The sequence below is a fragment of the Brassica rapa genome, chromosome A01 (genome assembly GCF_000309985.2).
Source record: "Brassica rapa cultivar Chiifu-401-42 chromosome A01, CAAS_Brap_v3.01, whole genome shotgun sequence".
In the NCBI taxonomy this organism is placed as follows: Eukaryota; Viridiplantae; Streptophyta; class Magnoliopsida; order Brassicales; family Brassicaceae; genus Brassica; species Brassica rapa.
Genome location: NC_024795.2, coordinates 10,251,334 through 10,272,728, shown reverse-complemented (window position 1 = coordinate 10,272,728; position 21,395 = coordinate 10,251,334). Strand labels below are relative to the sequence as shown.

Here is a 21,395-nt window from a genome sequence, read left to right as displayed (position 1 = left end):
CCTGTCAACAGTTGCTCTTGGAATTCTCCGAAAATACTGCGCATCACCGTAAAAGATTGCTTGAGTCATAGCGTGTGTATACACTGCACGCTCATATCCTGCATCTGCTGCACGCTTGAGGAGAGAAAGGCCATAATCTTGCTCATCGTATGAGTAGAAAAACTGTACACCCTTTACATAAATTGTGCTTGGATTGTTCTCAGCGTAGCAAGTTTTCAACAACTGAGATGGCATAATGAGACCCCAGGGAAAGGATAACACATCGAAATAATGGTATACCCTACGCATCTCTGCTAACGCCTTCATCGACCTGGACGATGCTCTGAGGCGGTAGAGATCTTGGAAGGAGTTACGGGCCACACGTTCAACCACCATTGCCTGAAGATCTTCAGGCAATTCAAGCAGAGGGAAATATTCCATTTTCTCTGAGAGGACAGTTGTGTAAAAGATAGAGAGTTGAAGATGTGTAATTGTTTGAGAAGTACCTTATTTATCTGCAGTTAACGGTTGTAGTTTCGTATCGCGGCGTTTCTTATTTCTTATTTTGAGCGGGAATTTAATCCATAACTCAGCCGTGTATTACAATAACTCAGCCTTAGTTGACTTCGCGACGTTTCGTGTTTCTAGCGGGGAAGTTTTTTTCAACTGCGTTTGAATAAAAGAGCTGACATTAGAAATCACGACAATTATTAGGCGTGTGAGTAACATTATCTCAGCCAATGAAGATTAATTTCTCTTAATTTAATTCGCTACTTTCGTATTCCACTTTATAATCAATAATTACGTAGGGGCTATTACGTAACGTAGGGCAATTAAGTACGGACATTTCGTTTTTCGATGTCTGTGTCTCTCTTGAGTAATGGGAAGCGGGCAAATCAATGAAAATAAAAACCCAACCACAATACAAAATTTGAAAAACATTAACGCAGCCGTCATAGAACATTAAAACAAAAAAACCCAGCCGTATTACAACACAAAACCCAGCCGTATTACAATTAATAATCCAGCCGTTGTGCAAATCAATGAAAATAAAACCCAGCCGTATTACAACACAAAACCCAGCCGTATTACAACACAAAACCCAGCCGTATTACAAAACAACATGAAAAGCAATTGCTTATATCGGACAAGTTCTCGCATTATGTCCACTTTGACTGCAACGAGAACATATGTGCTCTTTCCTAGGACGTTTGTTTGCAAGTGCAACTTCTAAAGCAGATTTCATCCTATTTTTTTTAGGTCTTCCCGGTTGTTGACGAATAAACGGTGGAAAGCACTGTACGTTAGCCACGTTATCTGGAACAGGTAGCGCTGAGTCAACCGGCATGACCGATTCAGCGTATGCGCTAGCTAAATAAGTGCTTTTATAGTAAGGACTGCACAGTGATATACGAGAAACATTTCTTTCCTCTGCAGCTGCGATTGCGTGTACACATGGTATTTTCTCGACATCGAAACGCCGACATGTGCACTTTCGCTCAACCAAATTAACAACATTCAAAGACTCGCCAGCAGCGCCATATTTAACTTCAGTGTGATGGTCATCAATCCTTTGAACCGTCCAATCCCGGGAGGCACTTACACGTCCCTATTAACAAAACCCAATATTCGTGAAACGGCTTACTTATTATTTATAAAGCTGGCTTATGCAATATAACGACTGACTTATTAGATTTAAAGACTGACTTATTTTACTGTTACGACTGACTTACTTGTAATAGTTTCTCCACACCGCGCGTGAGTGTGGTTGACTGCGATCTGGCATCCACTCTTCGTTCAGCAAACCATCTGGTCATCATAACCCGTATCGATTCCAATATTCGAACAATGTTAAGACCTCTAGCATGCGATAATGCTCTGTTCATTGATTCCGCTATGTTCGTAGTCATCAAATTGTACCTCTCGCCCGGGAAATAAACACGTGTCCACAGTCTGACATCAGCTCTTTCGAGGTAGCCGTGGAGATCAGGATTAAGTGCTTCAATCTCCTCGAAAATCATATCAAAGTCAGACATTCTAAAACATCTCGCCGCTTTCTTCACCAGCCGAAATACATCTTTTCCTTTGTACCGTCCCAATATGTTTTTATACAAATGATAGGTGCATATTCCACGAGCAGCTAACGGATACACATTTGTAATTGCTTTCCCTATCGAGTTATGCCTATCTGATATTATCGCAAGACCCTCCTGGTCAGGAATCAACACTTTTAGTTGCGTAAAAAACCAATTCCACGAATCATCATTTTCAGTGTCAACCACTGCGAAGGCTATTGGAAAAATCTGAAAGTTACCATCCTGAGCTAGTGCTGTGAGTAGCGTCCCTTTATATTTACCATTAAGAAACGTACCGTCGACGACAACAACTTTGCGCATGAAAGGAAACCCATTAACGCTCGCACCAAACGCAAGAAACACATACATGAATCTTCCAAGCTCATCGATTTGAAGACGCGTAACTGTATTCGGATTTGCCCTTCTTATCATGTATAAGTAAGAAGGCAAGAGTTCAAAACCACACTCAGGTGTGCCCTCATCGATTTCCCTTGCACATTTAAGCGTCCGGTGTGATTTCCAATATTCCATCTGCTCACATGAAAAAACAATTTACATAACTCAGCCACATCATATCATTAAGACGGTCACAACGTAAACATAACTCAACCATAGTTTTGTAACTCAGCCATTTCTAACATAAAATAACCCAGCCTATACTCTACCATAACTCAGCCGTTGTAACATAATTACCTTTACACCAAACTGCTTAGTGATAGCTATTCCGACACTCTCAGGGCGAACGGCCGGACCAACGTCGCCGAGAAAGTTCTTGTACAACTCTCCTAAAATATCCGGTGTTGCATTTCGAGATCGATTAGAACGCTCAGTTACAGAACATGCATGATCCGAGTCGTAAATACGAATATAAAACTGCGGGGACAATCCTTCGGTAGATGCACGAACTCTCCATGTACATCCATCAACCCAACACTTAACAACGTATGTTGTCAGGTTTGATATTTCTACATCAAAATCAAATTGATGCCTCACTGTAAAAAGTTTCAGTCGTCTCTTCAAATGCTTTTTAGTCAAGTATCGTTGTCCTACCGCAAGGTCTAACGACGACATCTCCAACTTCAAAACCTCCACATTCCCTTTAGATTCGCTCATCAAGAAGTTCTGATATCTCTTCTTGGAAGGTAGCGTTGGTGAATCTTCATCTTCTTCGATAGGAGACTCACCGTATGTGCTGAAGTTATCATCTTCAGATGACGCACCGTCCGAGTCATCGAACATATCAAATCGACTTTCAAATTCATCATCTTCTTCGTTTTCTTTGCCTATTTCATCATCTCCGGCTACGTCGTGTATTTCAACGTTACTAAAGCAGTCATTCTCAATTTCATCTTGTTCATCCTCCAAACTGCAACCATCGTAACTCCCATTCTCTATAGACTCAACTTCTAAAGCTTCTTCTTCTAAAGCTTCTTCTTCTGAAGCGTCTTCTTCTGAAGCTTCTTCTTCTGAAGCTTCTTCTTCTGAAGCTTCTTCTTCTGAAGCTTCTACGTCTGAGCTGTCATCCTTTTTCTCTGTAATCTCCACACAGAGACGTAGTTGTTCGCTTTTCTTTAAGCTTAGAAAACATTGCAATTGTCGAGTGTTGGACACGTAAACTGGTGGAGTGTTGTGCGCCATTGTTTTCAATGTTTTATTCGAAATATGTAGCTAAGCAGAATATGAACCTTCAAATCATTCAAACCGTAATCGTCGATGATAGACTTTGTGAAATCTTCAAGTTTAGTTTTCTCACCTAAATGAAGAACTCTACACCCTCTACTGTCGACGTTGAATACATATCGTTTTTTCATAATCCATTTACCGGAAACAATAATAACGGGATCCATTACCATATGAGAAAGATGAAGAGGATAGATAACTGAGATGATGAAGAAGAAAAGAAAGGCTGTGTAATCATTCAAAAATAAGATGAAGAAGACAACTGAAAGGTCTCGTAACTCAGTTGTAAATTGGGCGACCGTTAGTGATGACATGTCAAATCCGAGTTGATGACATGGCAGATGACATGGAACATCGATTAATCAGCCGACAAACAAATCAGTAACTCAGTCAAAATAAGTCAGCCATCATGTTTACACTTTGTCAGCCGATACATGGAAACATTCTAGTAATTAATCTTTTGACGGTAAGTCAGCCGCAATAAGGATGAACAACCATATGTCAGCCGTATCGTTACGTAAATCAGCCATCAAACGAGAACATTCTAGTAATTAATCTTTCGCTCATACGTCAGCCGCAAAGCAGCTGAGTTTACTGTTTATCCATGCTTTAACGGCTGACTAATACAAACCCAGTCGTAACAGCATCCCATAACTCAGCCGTGGCTTCAATAACCCAGCCCATCCATGTTCCTTTACTCAGCTGAAAAAAAGTTTCTCAGCCGTTTCTTAACCACGACTCAGCCAAATTTTCCAGAAATCAAACCGCCGATGTATAAGTCAGCCGTCATTTGTATCATTAAGTCAGCCGTGATCACATAACTCAGCCGGATTTCTGTAAATCAGTTGTATCGGCAAGCTGACTTATAGTTTTAAGTCAGCCACTTTCACTTAAGTCAGTCGTATGTATTAAGTCAGCCGTAACGTAAAGATAAATCGGCCGTAACTACGTATCTATCGCTTAACAGCTGACTTAATGAAAATACGGACGCGAATTCCTCCGTGGCGCCGGTTTTTTGCCTACGTGGCAGCGAAAAGTAATGGCATTCTCGTAAATACGTTTTTTCTCATAACGTAAAAAAAGGGTACGCTTGGTATCGAAAATATTCTAGTAATAAAAAAAAGATCTGTATCATTCTAGTCAATACACCTAAAATATGTAACATTCTAGTAAACTTCCCAAATTCTAAAGGACGCGCTAATGAGTTTTAATGAGATGATGCATGTATTTATTTTGGTCGGTCTAAATTACTAAAATGATTCACCACCATTTGCTGCCAGCATTATTCATTCATCTTTAGACTGCAAGAATAAAAAATTATATGGAGTGTAAATAATTATTTTTCATCTGAAAATAATAAAGTACAAATAATAAGGATAAACCCTAGATCATGTATGAAACGACGTTGGTAAATTGTATGTATCGATATGACTATTTGTCCACATATAGTATATGAATTTGTGTCTAACATACATGAATGATAAACGAAAATTTTGTTTCTCTTAGGATTTAAAAAATTAATAAGAAAAGTTTTTATCGATCACTTCCTTTAGGAAAAAACCATGCATGTACGTTTTACATATATGTGTATTATATATGATCTATTTAAAACTGTTACTGGTAGATAAAAGCCAGATGAGGAATCCATATGGAGAGTGCTGATGATATAAAAGCAACCAAACAATCGACTGAATACAACTAGACATGGACCATTTTTTCAAAAAAAAAAACTAGACATGGAACATACTCGTCAAAATGTTCATAAAAACAGAAGTGTAGCCGGAGATGTTCCCATGACTTCAAGTTTTTTATTTATAGTTTGTGTTATAACATTCACAAAAATATGTAAAAGTTTTTGATTTTATGATAAAAAGTTACTGGTAATAATGGAATAATCTTCGCTTTCCCCACATTCATTTGATGAACAAATTATTTTTTTTACTTGTGTCTAAAATAATCACCAGTTATGCACTTTGTTCATTTTCACTAATCTTGGGACCTAAATAAAAAATAAGCAAACAAATTTCTTAAAACAATAGAAAGTTGCCAAAGAATCTGGACCATTTCTTATGCTCAACAAATCACCATCTTAAAATAAACAACTTAAGCACGTCGTCTAAATGTGTTGGAAGTGCCACACACGAAACCAAGTGGGGAGAATAATATAAACTTTACACAAAAAGCGACTATATATCAAGGGACTTCACGTTGAACTATATCATAACAAAGAAGAGAAACTAAAAAGAGCAGCTACGGGTAGAATGAGATCCCCAAAAATTATGGGATTAGGGCATTGCATGGTTTATGTTGTGGTCTTTAGCGCCATCGTAGCTGCAGCTTACCCTTATGAATCTCCCCCAACAACTCAGAAATATCCCCCAGTCCATAAAACCAAATCACCATATCCACCCAAAAAGAATTCCCCATATTACTCGGCACCACCATCTCCTCCACCACAATATAGAAGACAAGGCCCTAAATATACACCACATCCAAAACCATATATCTACAGTTCCCCACCACCTCCGTCATACTACTCTCCTTCCCCGAAGGTCGAATACAAATCTCCACCACCGCCTTATGTCTACAGCTCCCCACCACCTCCACCATACTACTCTCCTTCCCCGAAGGTAGACTACAAGTCTCCACCACCGCCATATGTATACAGCTCTCCACCACCGCCACCATACTATTCTCCTTCCCCGAAGGTAGAGTACAAGTCTCCGCCACCACCATACGTTTACAACTCTCCACCACCTCCACCATACTACTCTCCTTCTCCTAAGGTCGAATACAAGTCTCCACCACCACCATACGTGTACAGCTCCCCACCACCTCCGCCATACTACTCTCCTTCTCCGAAGGTAGAGTACAAGTCTCCTCCTCCTCCTTATGTCTACAGCTCCCCACCACCTCCGCCATACTACTCTCCTTCTCCGAAGGTAGAGTACAAGTCTCCACCACCTCCATACGTTTACAACTCCCCACCACCTCCACCATACTACTCTCCTTCACCAAAAGTAGAGTACAAATCTCCACCCCCTCCATACGTCTACAGCTCTCCACCACCTCCACCATACTACTCTCCTTCCCCAAAAGTTGACTACAAGTCTCCACCGCCGCCATATGTCTACAGCTCTCCACCACCTCCACCATACTACTCTCCTTCCCCGAAGGTAGACTACAAGTCTCCACCACCGCCATACGTATACAGTTCTCCACCACCGCCACCATACTACTCTCCTTCTCCGAAGGTAGACTACAAGTCTCCACCACCACCATACGTTTACAGCTCTCCACCACCCCCACCATACTACTCTCCTTCTCCTAAGGTCGAATACAAATCTCCACCACCACCATACGTTTACAGCTACCCACCACCTCCGCCATACTACTCTCCTTCTCCGAAGGTAGAGTACAAGTCTCCACCACCTCCATACGTCTACAACTCCCCACCACCTCCACCATACTACTCTCCTTCCCCAAAAGTTGACTACAAGTCTCCACCGCCACCATACATTTACAGCTCACCACCACCACCATACTACTCTCCTTCCCCGAAGGTATACTACAAGTCTCCGCCACCGCCATATGTATACAGCTCCCCACCACCTCCACCATACTACTCTCCTTCGCCAAAGATGGTCTACAAGTCTCCACCACCGCCATACGTCTACAGCTCCCCACCACCTCCACCATACTATTCTCCTTCCCCAAAGGTAAACTACAAATCTCCACCACCGCCATACGTCTACAGCTCCCCACCACCTCCACCATACTATTCTCCTTCCCCGAAGGTAAACTACAAGTCTCCACCACCGCCATACGTCTACAGCTCACCACCACCTCCACCATTCTATTCTCCTTCCCCGAAGACCGAATACAAGTCTCCACCTCCGCCATACGTGTACAGCTCCCCACCACCTCCACCATACTATTCTCCTTCGCCAAAGGTTGACTACAAGTCTCCACCACCGCCATATGTCTACAGCTCCCCACCATACTACTCGCCTTCCCCAAAAGTTTCCTACAAGTCTCCACCACCTCCACCATATGTCTACAAAATGCCCTACTACTAATTTTTAAATTGTTTCTTTAACAAGCAACATGATTCATTGCTATTGTTTTTTTTTGATGAAATTGTCTTTTGATTTTCCGTTGTTGTTGCCTCCTCTATTTTATGGTTTTATAATACCACTAAAATTTGGCTACTTTTTGGATGCACCTATTTATTGGTAGATGTTGTTCAAACTCACTCTAAATTTGAAATAATTACATTTTCCTATCCAATAATTTGCATTTAAATTAAATTTAGTCATTTTTATATGGAATTCTGTTCATTAGTTTCATATTGGTGAAACATTGAAAAATTGTTGATGTATGCTTGTAGTTTTATTTTTAGTGAAATAATCTGTGCACCAGCAAGATAATTTTGAGTAATTAAGCTGAATTGAAATAAAACATTCTTGACATAATTCTATTGTAGTGCATATTAAATCCAAAACCCATATATGTGTATTAGAATTTTATAGATCTTTTTTACGCCTCACTAACTGATGTTGTTGTTTATTCTGAATGCTTTTTATCTAACCAAAATATATAGCCTCAATTACACAATTAAATATGGTCGGATTGGTAGCCGACTACCCAATAAATTTCAAGGACGGTAGATATTGGAGGAAATATTAACAATACTAATATTTGGAATCCCTCGGTTTATAAATTATTTGTTGAAAATGTAACAATTTCCTGAAATTTAACTTTGTCGATAAAAATCGACTTTATTTTTATATTTAGCTACGACTGTTTTGTAAGTAGGTGAATCTTTGGAAAGAGAGGAATGAGAGAAGACACCAAACGGGGTTTCGGACAGTGGAACATGTGGTTCGGATCATTAATAAGGCTATGCAAAATAGGATTACTTCTCTTCGATATAAGACTGACCACAAGTTTACAGGCTTGATGTGTCGGTGGTTCGAAGTTACGGCTTAGCTCACATGATCTTGAAATTTATTTTTTACATTCATTGTATATTTTTTTCTTTTATAGTTCTTATAGCCTCTCATAACCTATTGTAAATTCCTAATATTATTCACTGATCAATAAATTTCACATTTTAACAACAAAAAAAAACTAGGCGAATCTCTTTGTTTTTCACAATAAAAAGACATTGTGATAAAATACAATTTGTTGATTTCAATATATTTTGATGATCTTTAGTTAATTTATATCTAAAATGAAAATTAAAATCTTTGAAACATATTTTATATACGTAAAAGCTATACGAAAATACCATTTCAAAAATTTTAATTAATACAATCAAATATTTTCTTATTTTAAAATTTTAATATAAAAAAATCTTAAAAAATAGATTTTTTCTAAATTAATAAGTCTGCAAATTAATAAAATATTATAGTCCCACCATTATTAGTATATAGACTTTTCACTGTAGTACAATTTCAGGTGCATAGCTCATATTAGAATATAATTAATTACATGGTAAATGTGATATGTTACATCTTTGTTTTTGCGTCTAGGAGTAACTATGGATTTCCAGTGCGCCTATTGAAGATGGATTAGTTAGGTTTAGTAATATTGAGGGTATATATGAATGAACACAAGCGAAGAGCATCCCATAGACATTGCCAATTTGTGATATAAAATTCTAAAGGACGCGCTAATGAGTTTTAATGAGATGATGCATGTATTTATTTTGGTCGGTCTAAATTACTAAAATGATTCACCACCATTTGCTGCCAGCATTATTCATTCATCTTTAGACTGCAAGAATAAAAAATTATATGAAGTGTAAATAATTATTTTTCATCTGAAAATAATAAAGTACAAATAATAAGGATAAACCCTAGATCATGTATGAAACCACGTTGGTAAATTGTATGTATCGATATGACTATTTGTCCACATATAGTATATGAATTTGTGTCTAACATACATGAATGATAAACGAAAATTTTGTTTCTCTTAGGATTTAAACAATTAATAAGAATAGTTTTTATCGATCACTTCCTTTAGGAAAACAACATGCATGTACGTTTTACATATATGTGTATTATATATGATCTATTTAAAACTGTTACTGGTAGATAAAAGCCAGATGAGGAATCCATATGGAGAGTGCTGATGATATAAAAGCAACCAAACAATCGACTGAATACAACTAGACATGGAACATTTTTTCAAAAAAAAAAACTAGACATGGAACATACTCGTCAAAATGTTCATAAAAACAGAAGTGTAGCCGGAGATGTTCCCATGACTTCAAGTTTTTTATTTATAGTTTGTGTTATAACATTCACAAAAATATGTAAAAGTTTTTGATTTTATGATAAAAAGTTACTGGTAATAATGGAATAATCTCCGCTTTCCCCATATTCATTTGATAAACAAATTATTTTTTTTACTTGTGTCTAAAATAATCACCAGTTATGCACTTTGTTCATTTTCACTAATCTTGGGACCTAAATAAAAAATAAGCAAACAAATTTCTTAAAACAATAGAAAGTTGCCAAAGAATCTGGACCATTTCTTATGCTCAACAAATCACCATCTTAAAATAAACAACTTAAGCACGTCGTCTAAATGTGTTGGAAGTGCCACACACGAAACCAAGTGGGGAGAATAATATAAACTTTACACAAAAAGCGAGAATATATATCAAGGGACTTCACGTTGAACTATATCATAACAAAGAAGAGAAACTAAAAAGAGCAGCTACGGGTAGAATGAGATCCCCAAAAATTATGGGATTAGGGCATTGCATGGTTTATGTTGTGGTCTTTAGCGCCATCGTAGCTGCAGCTTACCCTTATGAATCTCCCCCAACAACTCAGAAATATCCCCCAGTCCATAAAACCAAATCACCATATCCACCCAAAAAGAATTCCCCATATTACTCGGCACCACCATCTCCTCCACCACAATATAGAAGACAAGGCCCTAAATATACACCACATCCAAAACCATATATCTACAGTTCCCCACCACCTCCGTCATACTACTCTCCTTCCCGAAGGTCGAATACAAATCTCCACCACCGCCTTATGTCTACAGCTCCCCACCACCTCCACCATACTACTCTCCTTCCCCGAAGGTAGACTACAAGTCTCCACCACCGCCATATGTATACAGCTCTCCACCACCGCCACCATACTATTCTCCTTCCCCGAAGGTAGAGTACAAGTCTCCGCCACAACCATACGTTTACAACTCTCCACCACCTCCACCATACTACTCTCCTTCTCCTAAGGTCGAATACAAGTCTCCACCACCACCATACGTGTACAGCTCCCCACCACCTCCGCCATACTACTCTCCTTCTCCGAAGGTAGAGTACAAGTCTCCTCCTCCTCCTTATGTCTACAGCTCCCCACCACCTCCGCCATACTACTCTCCTTCTCCGAAGGTAGAGTACAAGTCTCCACCACCTCCATACGTCTACAACTCCCCACCACCTCCACCATACTACTCTCCTTCACCAAAAGTAGAGTACAAATCTCCACCACCTCCATACGTCTACAGCTCCCCACCACCTCCACCATACTACTCTCCTTCCACGAAGGTAAACTACAAGTCTCCACCGCCGCCATATGTCTACAGCTCTCCACCACCTCCACCATTCTATTCTCCTTCCCCGAAGGCCGAATACAAGTCTCCACCACCGCCATACGTATACAGTTCTCCACCACCGCCACCATACTACTCTCCTTCGCCGAAGGTAGACTACAAGTCTCCACCACCGCCATATGTCTACAGCTCCCCACCATACTACTCGCCTTCCCCAAAAGTTTCCTACAAGTCTCCACCACCTCCACCATATGTCTACAAAATGCCCTACTACTAATTTTTAAATTGTTTCTTTAACAAGCAACATGATTCATTGCTATTGTTTTATTTGATGAAATTGTCTTTTGATTTTCCGTTGTTGTTGCCTCTTCTATTTTATGGTTTTATAATACCACTAAAATTTGGCTACTTTTTGGATGCACCTATTTTAAAAATATATTTTAAAATATACATATATTCAAAATTTGATTTTTATTAGCATATTTTCCAATAACCATTAGAAAAACAATTTCAATATATATAAGAAAAATACAATACAAAGCCCAATTTCAAACACCAACTTAAAATATGGTTTTATATTTCACATTGAATTTAAAAATATAATATATAAGATTATTTATATGATTGTATGTATAAAATATTATTAATTATAAGATTAATTATTTGATGGTACGTATAAAATATGATTAATTATATGATAACACATATTTTTGTAACCTATGATGACACATATAGGATATATAATAGTGATTAGGGATGGGCGTTCGGGTTCGTTTTTAGGTCTTTTTGGAATTTCATGTTCGGTTCAGATCTTTGAGGATTCGGTTCGGATTTGGATAACCAATTTAAATTATTTTAAAAAAATTAAAATTTATTATGTGCTTTAATTTTTAAAAACTCTATAAACAATAGAATATATCCCTTATATACTAAAGCACAAGTCACACCGTCAATCAAATATTGACAGGTGGCAAGTAATTTATAATTAAAAAAAAAACACAAATATTAAAAAATTCAAAAAACATCCGTAATTTTATTTATTGTTTGCTATATAAAATAGAAAAATTCCTAATATTTCTCAACTATGTATCCACGATCTTCTAACTTTTCAAACTGCTAATATTTTCTAGAAAACTAACGATGCTATAAATTTATATCAAAATAATAAATTCCTAAATTTCTTGCAACTACTCCTTTGGTTCTTAGTAAAATCTTAGTTTCTACGATTCTACCGAGATAGATTAAAAACTTCTAATGATCATATCCACACATGTTCCAAACAAAAAAAAATCATATCCACACTCCCATATCTACAATTCTAGATCCGAGTAAAAATATATTCTGACAAAACGATTGCGACAATAGTTGTAAAAAACATTCAAGGTAGGAGATGAAGGTTAAGCCCGGGTTAGTGAAACTACAAACCCTATTATTTTTGCTTAGTAAAATTATTTTCAATGAACCTTTTATTATATCCTTTTCAATTTATGCTCTCTAGACATGGCAAAAACTGCATAATGGTTAGAAACTCTAAAGCAACATGTTTAGAAGAGATTTCTCCTAAAATTTGTTACTTCATATATAACTCCCATTGGGAAGAGATTTCGGTCAACAGTTTAGAAACTCTAAAGCAACATGTTTTTTTAATTATATAATTAAATAATTTTGAGAAATTTATAATAATCCTAAGTTTGAGAGATTGTCCACTTATAATGGTCTAATTACTATTAAACATAACCTTCACAATATAATTTATTTCTATTGTAAATTATATAATTCAAAAATAACATTTCTGTTAATTTTAAAAACAAAACAACGCCCGTGCATTAGCAAAACGAACTTCGGTTCGGATCGGATTAGGTTTCAGTTCTTCAAATACCAACATTTTGAATAATTCGGATATTTAATCAATTTCTGTTCGGATTTGGTACTACTTATTCGGATTGGGATCGGTTCGGTTCTTCAAACTCAAGTTTTTTGTCCAACCCAAAATAGTGACTAAAAAAAAACAAATAACATCATATTTGTTTAAAATAACGCGAAAACAAATAGCATCATATTTTACAAAAATAACACTTGCGCAGACAAGCGGATCAAAATCTAGTTTATATTTAAAATAATATAAAATATCGAAAGATTTTGTTTAGATGTAATCTTTGGAGTGTTTTTCTGGCTGATAAAATTCAGGTTTGTGTTGTGTAACCCGTTAAACTACCCTCCATCATAGTTTTGCGGAACTTCCAAAAATGGTAACTACGTGTTTGTTCATGTCAGATTGATGAACTCTTGAAATCTTCATGCCGTGTGGTTTGTTTGCTTCAGACATCCACTAAACATGCTTTTAAAAGTATGTATTACATGTCCAATCTACTGCAACAACAGTAGCAGGAAAAAAAAAAAAAAAAAAAGGAAAGGAAGTCTATGTTTCACATTTCGGTAAGGATCAAAGAAGATGCAATTACAACGTACGCAAGGAACAAGAATAATCCTATTTGAACTAAAAATCGTGGATTTTCCCTCATGTTTGGGGAAGTCACCGACCTGTAAAAGAGAAAATCTCTTTTGTGAGTCTAATTTTTGAATAGTTAGTTCTTCCTTAAACAATAAAAGGCAACCAAGAAAAGAGATTGATCCTTTAACCTTGCGATTCGCTGGGAGAGCCGATGGAACGGTAAGCTTTGTATGAACACAATGCCTGGTCCCGTCAGAGTCGCTGTTACTACGTTATCACCCTTTTTGATAAAATAAAGAAGATTGTAGAGACGTGAGTAAAGATCATTTTGCTAGGAAGGGAAAACAAAAAGAAGCAAACGTACCCCGAACACTGCCCGTCTTACAGGTGCAGCATGGTAGTTGATTCTGAAATTGATGGAGGGAGTGAGAGCGGCAATGCAAGAAACGTCAATGGTGAGAACTTCTCCCACCTCCAGGTTTTTCTGTACAACTTATGAAGCAAGTGAACTAGGATCAGTTTTGGTTTCTTTTTGGGGTGGGGTGGGTAAAAGGCCTTAAGTTGAGAGAAACCTTAGATGCATACCAGAGCCACCGGCAGTAATAAAAGCAAGTCCCTGGCCAGATAGCCTTTGTCTCAGAAACACCTACAACAACAATTACGTGAGTTAAGGCCAGAGATATATATATACATAGATAATTTCTCATAGTGGCATCTAAACGAAGTAACTAGGAAAGATGTAAATAAGTTTTGAATAAAGTGTGTCAAAGGCCGTTGCAATGTGTTGTTTTCATTACCTCAGCGCCAGCCGCAGCAATGTTTCTAGCTCTATGTCTCTGGTAAACAGAGTTTACCACTTTCACATCATGGACGGAACAGAGAAATGCATCTGGCTACATAACATGAAAGAAAAGGTCACATCATTGATTGTTGGTCTATGGAGAATACATAAATATATCAATAATAAATTGACGGTTCGTGAGCTAGATATCTACCTGGCAAAGGATGTCCCCACCAAACATTGCCAAATCAATCTTCACGTAAAGAACCAAAACACATAAGAAGGTATAGTAAGCATCATAGTTAGTAATAACAATAAGGAAGAAAATCATGGCAAGCTAGGGGATCATTAACTGGGAGTATCCTAGCCAAAGAAGGTGCAGCGATACCGACAAAACCATCGTTCTGCCCGGTGTTGCGAAGAAGCACACTGCTAACACTCTTGCCTAAAACCCACTGTACAACACCAACTTCTTGTTCAGGGGTATAAGTATTCTCCATCTCAATGGAACCAGACATGTAGCACATTGAACCTACAGCACCATATCAATTCAGCTATAAATAGAGATAAAGAAGATGCTGAAAAAAGAGTGGAAATTACCAGGCTTAGCAATGACCTTCTCCTGTGGTTTTAACATAATCTGACAACAAAAACGAGGTTACAAGAACTTGAGGATACAGAACATAAACACAAAATTGCGCAGACTAGAAAACCAAACTAATGTTTCATCCAGGTACCTGAACAACCTGTGCTTCACCACCCAGAATTTGAAAAGGTGTAACTGTATCTTCTTGACTCTGCATCAAATAACACACTTGTGAGATGATAACCTTACATATACAAAATTAATATTGATAATTCACTATTAATTATTGTGACTATCACAAAACTAGATTAGCTTGGATCGTGCGCCTAGTATCAAGAAGGAGACTTAGAAGAAAACCTGATAGACATAAGGCTGAAAGGGAGTAGAGAAAAACGGAGCAGCCATGGCGGTGATAAGATAACGTCGCGCGTTGATGCAAAACCGATCAGATCGCAGATCCACAAATATACACTTCGGTCCAACTGTTCGCGGTGGATGTGACCGACGGGGACCCAACAAGCGACCGATTCAATTCGCTTAATGGTATCACTCCACGTGGAGCTATGCGTTGATTCTGCTTACGTGGTTGCATCTCATTGGCTACCTATTTACAACTGACGTAACTTTTAAAACCCGGTTGAATTTGCTTCCGTTTTTTCTCACCCAAACCACTGATTTGGTGATCAAAACCGGTTCAACCAACATTGGTTTACAAATCTTGGTGCAACCACAAACAAAATCCATTCACAAAAGCCTCAACAAAACTTACAGAACTGAAACAAAAGACAATTTCCTATATAACCAAACCAACACAAAGCATATATTTTCATCAACAAAACCTCAAAGTGTGGAGACACATGACAGATCTTATCTCTATCCCACCGGCAAAACTTAACCAAATCTTGCATCTATCACTCCAGATCAACACTGAAAGCTTTGGTTAATACGAACCAACCGAAACAAGAATCACAGAAATGTGGTCTGAGTTCAACTACTACAAGCATTGAACTTCCTCATCATTTCTACACTCTCAGCTATAGTGGACCCTGCAGTCCCAACGAACCCCAGTGAAGCACAGCTGCAAACAGCTTCCTCTACGTATAGTTGCACATTTGATACTTTCTGAGGCGAACAATGCTTCTGCATCTTCTTTATACTGTCCAGACTCATCGGAATCGACCCAAATTTCTGTCCGTGAGCAGCGGAAGCAAGCTCCTTTTCTGTTCTCACTATTACTTCATCTTCTTCCCTTAGAAAATGGAGCTTGAACTTCGTAGAGTTCCTAGCCAAATCACCCAAATAAGTTCCACTCCAGTTGCTTTCAGGAAGATCCGTCATTACAAACACATGAACCGGACCAGGATTCTTCAAACTCAAAGACTCCAACTTCTGGTTCAAACCCGTAAACGTACTCTCCTGGTGATTCTTGAACTGTCCATCCAGCAACCTAAGCTGCGCGCAGAGAAACGGCGCCTTAATCGTTCCCGTGGCAAACCTCTTCCCTGCGCTCATTACCTCTCGAACAAAAGGAAGGAACTCAACCTTCTCAATCAAAGACTTCACCTCCGGAACACCAGAAGACTTCTTTATATCAATATACAGTTCAGACCCTTTGTAGGGAGCCGTGAAGAGACTCCCAAACGCAAGAACAGCCGCAGACTCAGCTTCTGAACCACGTCCAAGAGCCTTATACACATCTCGCCGCCTCCTCACGTAAGCAATCTTCTTCTTCTTCTTAAGCTTCTCATCCGCCTGGAACGAGTCCAACCTCCCATCAGAGCCTCCGTTTCTATACGTCCAAACCGTGGTTCTACAATCATCATCAACACCATACAAACATCCATCTACATTACCACGAACACCGGACAACAAATACCCACACTGTCTCAACGATTCATAAGCCTGAGACTGCTCAGCTAACTCACCAGAACACAGAGTCTCCAAGTCAACACCACAGAGAAGCGACGCGAAGTACCTGAAGTCAATAACTCGAACAGCGGAAGACGATACGAGAGACGAAATGTCTACAACATCACCCATCGAAACGTACCTTCCAGACCTAAGCAGCTCAACGGAATGGTTCCAGACCGAGACACGCACCTCGCTCGGACTCAAAACCCTAAACTTCGGACAGCTACCGAGAGCGACAGCGTGGTGATCAAGAACGGGAGGAACAACCAGCGTCCGATTCAGAACCATCGCCATCAGGACAGCGTTCTTGAATTCCGACAGCTGGTTGCTGAATCCGCTGTGGGGAGCGTACAGGAGAAAGCTCTGGCCTAGGAGGGCTCGTGAGAGTACCTCGGATCTGCATTGAGGGAATTCGACGGATCCGGAGAAGGCGGAGGAGATGGAGAAGATGGATTTGGGTATCTCGGAGTAGGTGATGAAGAAGACGGATAGGAAGAGGACAGCGAGTAGAGAGACGGAGCAGAGACAGATGGCGGATTTGTTGGTTTGCTTCTTCCTGTTCGGCCATGGCTTCGGGCCTGCTCTACTGGGACTGAAGAAGCTGTTCATTCTTTCTTTTTTTTTCTTTGCTTGAGATTTCTGACTGAGACGCCATCATTGTGTTATGGTTTTGCTCGTGTGTAGATTCCGATAAAACGCTGCGTTTTCTGGATTTTAGGCTAAGCCACGTCTTACTTTGCCCCAAAACCACTGTACGTTTGTGGTTATGATTTTGAATGATGAACCGAAATGAAAAATGTAATAAATTAGCAGGAACAAGAACATCTTCGTAACAAACTTTTTTTTTTTTTTGCTAAAAATCTTCGTAACAAACTTATTGGCTATGGCCCCTAAATCTCATAGCCGACCCTGATCAATACTAGTGATACTTTGTAAGAATAGGACCTCTAGGATCTTAAAGATCGCATCAGTTATACTTATACAGATTGAAAAAAAAAACATTACAGAAAATCTTCGATAGTGCAATAGTTGTAGAATTATAGACAATCTTTGAAAAAAATACAGTTTTAGAGCATCTACAAAAAAACCTCGGTTATATGAAATTTTTTTGCTTTTCAAAAAAGAATTTAAAATGGAGTTTCACTACTTCAAAAATATGAATTTGAAGTTTCTTATTTTTTAGTCTTTACTATTTACACATCACATTTATGATTCTAAAATATTTTGTCTTTTATCATTTTAATTCTTAAAAATTTTATATCTCACATATTTCAAATTTGTTTTTTATAACTTTAAATTTTACTTCTGTAAAAAATAATTTTCAAGCTTCATTTTGTAAAGATAATTTTCAAGCTTCATTTTACTTTTATCACTATTTGGTCCGTCTGGGCTTGACATTTGGCCTAAATGGTTTAGGCCATAACAAATAATCGGTCCACCATGTAGCATTAATTGTGTTCCTTTCAGGACCGACCGGATCAGCCGATAGAGCTTATCAAAAAAAAAATTTATTGATCATATATGAAGTATTACGGAAATAGTTTTATAGAATAATTTGATATTTTACATATATGTTATTCAATATTTAATTATGTACTTCTATGTAAAATTTTATATTTTAGTGTAAATTTTATTAATTAATATTTCTTTAATATTCATATACTAGTATCATCACCCCTTGCAGTTTTTGTTTGCATTAAAATTATTTTGTAATCAAATTCTAGTGTTCTGGAAAATATAATTTTTTTTTGTCAACAAAAATATAATTTTATTTTAATATAACAAAAAAATTGAAATTAAAATAAATATAAAAATCAAACTTTTATTCACAATTTGGTTCGAAAGTTTTCTTGGAATCTGAAGCCTTTTATAAAGATCAAATAGATAAATTACATGGTGAAAGAAAACACATTCTGATTTTTTTTGGGTTGAATTTGCATTCTGAGATACTTCTCCATCGCCTCTTTTTGTAGTCAACACCAACTATGAAATTCAAATGGTAATACAAAAACAGATATACAATAGACTCTTAATATTATAAAAAACATATTTGTAAAAATAGTTAAACCATGACAAACTGAGACACCTCTTTTGTGTGGTTATAAGAATTGAGAAGGGAAGTTTGTGGGTGATGGGTTTTTTTTTTCAGCAACCGTTGCCTACAGTTATTTTTTATTTTAACACTTTTTAAAAAAAATTTGTAAAAACATAAATTATAAGTCAAATTTTGATTGGTTAGATGACTTGTGTTTTAGTATATAAAAGATATCTGATAATTATTTATAAAAATTTTATAGATTTAAATTAACAATAACAAATATAAAAACAATAATATAAAATACAAATACTTTTAAAGTTAGATTTGAAGTTTTGTTTTTGGATAATAACAACTTGAAACTTCAAGATCAGCTAATAAAATTCAACACAACTTATATCCGGATATTAAAGTCGAGTCTTTCATTGACTCTGCTTCGCGTACTTGGAATTTGGAGGCAATTCGGATTTTGGTGGATCCCCAAGATTCGAAACTTATAGAAAGCATTTCATTGAGCAGGACTCAGCGGATAGATAAAGATGGATCACATTTTACAAAAAAACAGGAAATATGTGGTCAAATCAGGGTATCAGGTTGAGAGGATCTATCCAGACAGAGAAAGACCACCATTACTGATTGGCCCCATGGTTGATATTTTAAAGGCTTTCTGTTGGAAAATACGTTGTCCACCAAAGATTAAACATTTCCTATGGCAATTAGTGACATGGTGTCTAGCAGTGCGGAAGAATTTACAATCAAAGAGGATTCAGGGGGATATTTGTTGTGTAAGGTGTGGAGCTAATGAGGAATCGATAAATCATGTGTTTTTTGAATGTCCTCCAGCTATTCAGGTTTGGGCGCTTTCGAAGATACCAGCAAACCCAGCTTTTTTCCCAACAAAAGCACTCTTCACAAATATGGATCATCTATTTTGGAGAGTCCTCCCGCAGATGGAGGATCATCAGTTTGCTTGGATACTTTGGTACATTTGGAAAGCCAGGAATAATAAAGTTTTCAGTAATTTGGATATGGATCCCTTGGATACGCTTAAACTGGCAGAAACGGAGTCGACATTATGGGCTGAAGCACAAGTCTTAAATGCTCAGGGAACGGCTCCACAAATAAATACAATATTACCATCAATTCCTCGAAGATGGTGTTTTACAGATGGTTCGTGGAAAGAAGGTTCTAATTTCTCAGGACAAGGTTGGCTCAGTACTTTGGTAGGGTTTGATGGATTGATGGGGGCAAGGAATGTTCGGGCTAGTCTCTCGTCTCTTCATGCGGAGATGGAGGCGTTATTATGGGCAATGGAATGTATGACGAATTTACGTCAATTTCAGGTTAAGTTTGCAATGGATTGTTCTCAATTGGTGAAGATGGTTTCGAAACCAGAGGAGCGGCCAGCTTTTGCAAGTTATTTGGAAGACATCAAGACCCTGAAAGAGTTTTTCACCCGATCAGAGCTTATCTATGTACCATTGACGCAAAACTCAAAGGCGGATAGTCTAGCACGCAATGCTAGGAAGCAACCGTCTTTTGTCATTCACATGGATGCAGATCACCCGGTTTGGTTTACAGAATCAATATGAATATGTATAGTTGATGACAAAAAAAAAACAAGTTGAAACTTCAAAATATAATATATTTTTTTAGATGCTCTTCTGCAAATAAAACTGCTAAACAAGAATTTCATAAAACAAGTAAAATTATAAAGCCCATCTTTGTAATAATTCTAAAACAAACTTATCTTATTATATAAAATTTAGTTTTTCAAAATTGCTAATTAACATAATCACGACGTGTGTCAATAAAAAATTGAGATTATGACATGTGTCAAAAATATGATTAAAATCTCTTGTTGTTTAAGATTTAAAATATTTAGAAAAGTAAAATTATTATTACAAATTATAACACAATTAATATATATTTTTAGCCTAAACAAAAGAAAATTGTAAAAGTACTTCAAGTATTTTTACACAAAAAGCGACTATATATCAATGGACTTCACGTTGAACTATATCATAACAAAGAAGAGAAACTAAATAGAGCAGCTACGGGTAGAATGAGATCCCCCAAAATTATGGGATTAGGGCATTGCATGGTTTATATATGTTGTGGTCTTTAGCGCCATCATAGCTGCAGCTTAATCTTATGAATCTCCCCCAACAACACAGAAATATTCCCCAGTCCATAAAACCAAATCACCATATCCACCAAAAAGAATTCCCCATATTACTGGGCACCACCATCTCCTCCACCACAATATAGAAGAGAAGGCCCTAAAATACACCACATCCGACATATGGAGG

The 21,395-nt window shown here is 37.5% G+C and overlaps 4 protein-coding genes and 1 pseudogene across 4 annotated transcripts; 2 read left to right on the top strand and 3 right to left on the bottom strand.

Moving 5' to 3' along the window:
• Positions 1 to 1,117: 1,117 nt before the first annotated feature.
• Positions 1,118 to 4,418, bottom strand: LOC117126652. The gene is made up of 4 exons (XM_033275304.1): positions 4,366 to 4,418; positions 2,748 to 3,420; positions 1,713 to 2,585; positions 1,118 to 1,588 (listed from the first exon to the last, which is right to left on the bottom strand). Exons 1-4 carry the CDS (start codon positions 4,416 to 4,418, stop codon positions 1,118 to 1,120), a joined length of 2,070 nt encoding a protein of 689 aa, XP_033131195.1.
• Positions 4,419 to 5,940: 1,522 nt separating this feature from the next.
• On the top strand, positions 5,941 to 8,016 carry LOC108871219 (extensin-2). Its single transcript, XM_018657429.2, has one exon. The coding sequence runs from the start codon at positions 5,996 to 5,998 to the stop codon at positions 7,811 to 7,813; it is 1,818 nt and encodes a 605-aa protein (XP_018512945.2). The 5' UTR covers positions 5,941 to 5,995; the 3' UTR covers positions 7,814 to 8,016.
• Positions 8,017 to 10,131: 2,115 nt separating this feature from the next.
• On the top strand, positions 10,132 to 13,706 carry LOC117132879 (annotated as a pseudogene).
• LOC103868179 lies at positions 13,605 to 15,652 on the bottom strand. Its single transcript, XM_009146281.3, has 10 exons — positions 15,495 to 15,652; positions 15,289 to 15,348; positions 15,152 to 15,191; positions 14,905 to 15,083; positions 14,766 to 14,804; positions 14,568 to 14,663; positions 14,356 to 14,416; positions 14,135 to 14,262; positions 13,959 to 14,050; positions 13,605 to 13,859 (listed from the first exon to the last, which is right to left on the bottom strand). Exons 1-10 carry the CDS (start codon positions 15,540 to 15,542, stop codon positions 13,745 to 13,747), a joined length of 858 nt encoding a protein of 285 aa, XP_009144529.1. The 5' UTR covers positions 15,543 to 15,652; the 3' UTR covers positions 13,605 to 13,744.
• A 207-nt stretch (positions 15,653 to 15,859) lies between these two features.
• Positions 15,860 to 17,717, bottom strand: LOC103868186 (O-fucosyltransferase 30). Its single transcript, XM_033288304.1, has one exon. The coding sequence runs from the start codon at positions 17,655 to 17,657 to the stop codon at positions 16,125 to 16,127; it is 1,533 nt and encodes a 510-aa protein (XP_033144195.1). The 5' UTR covers positions 17,658 to 17,717; the 3' UTR covers positions 15,860 to 16,124.
• Positions 17,718 to 21,395: the final 3,678 nt, after the last annotated feature.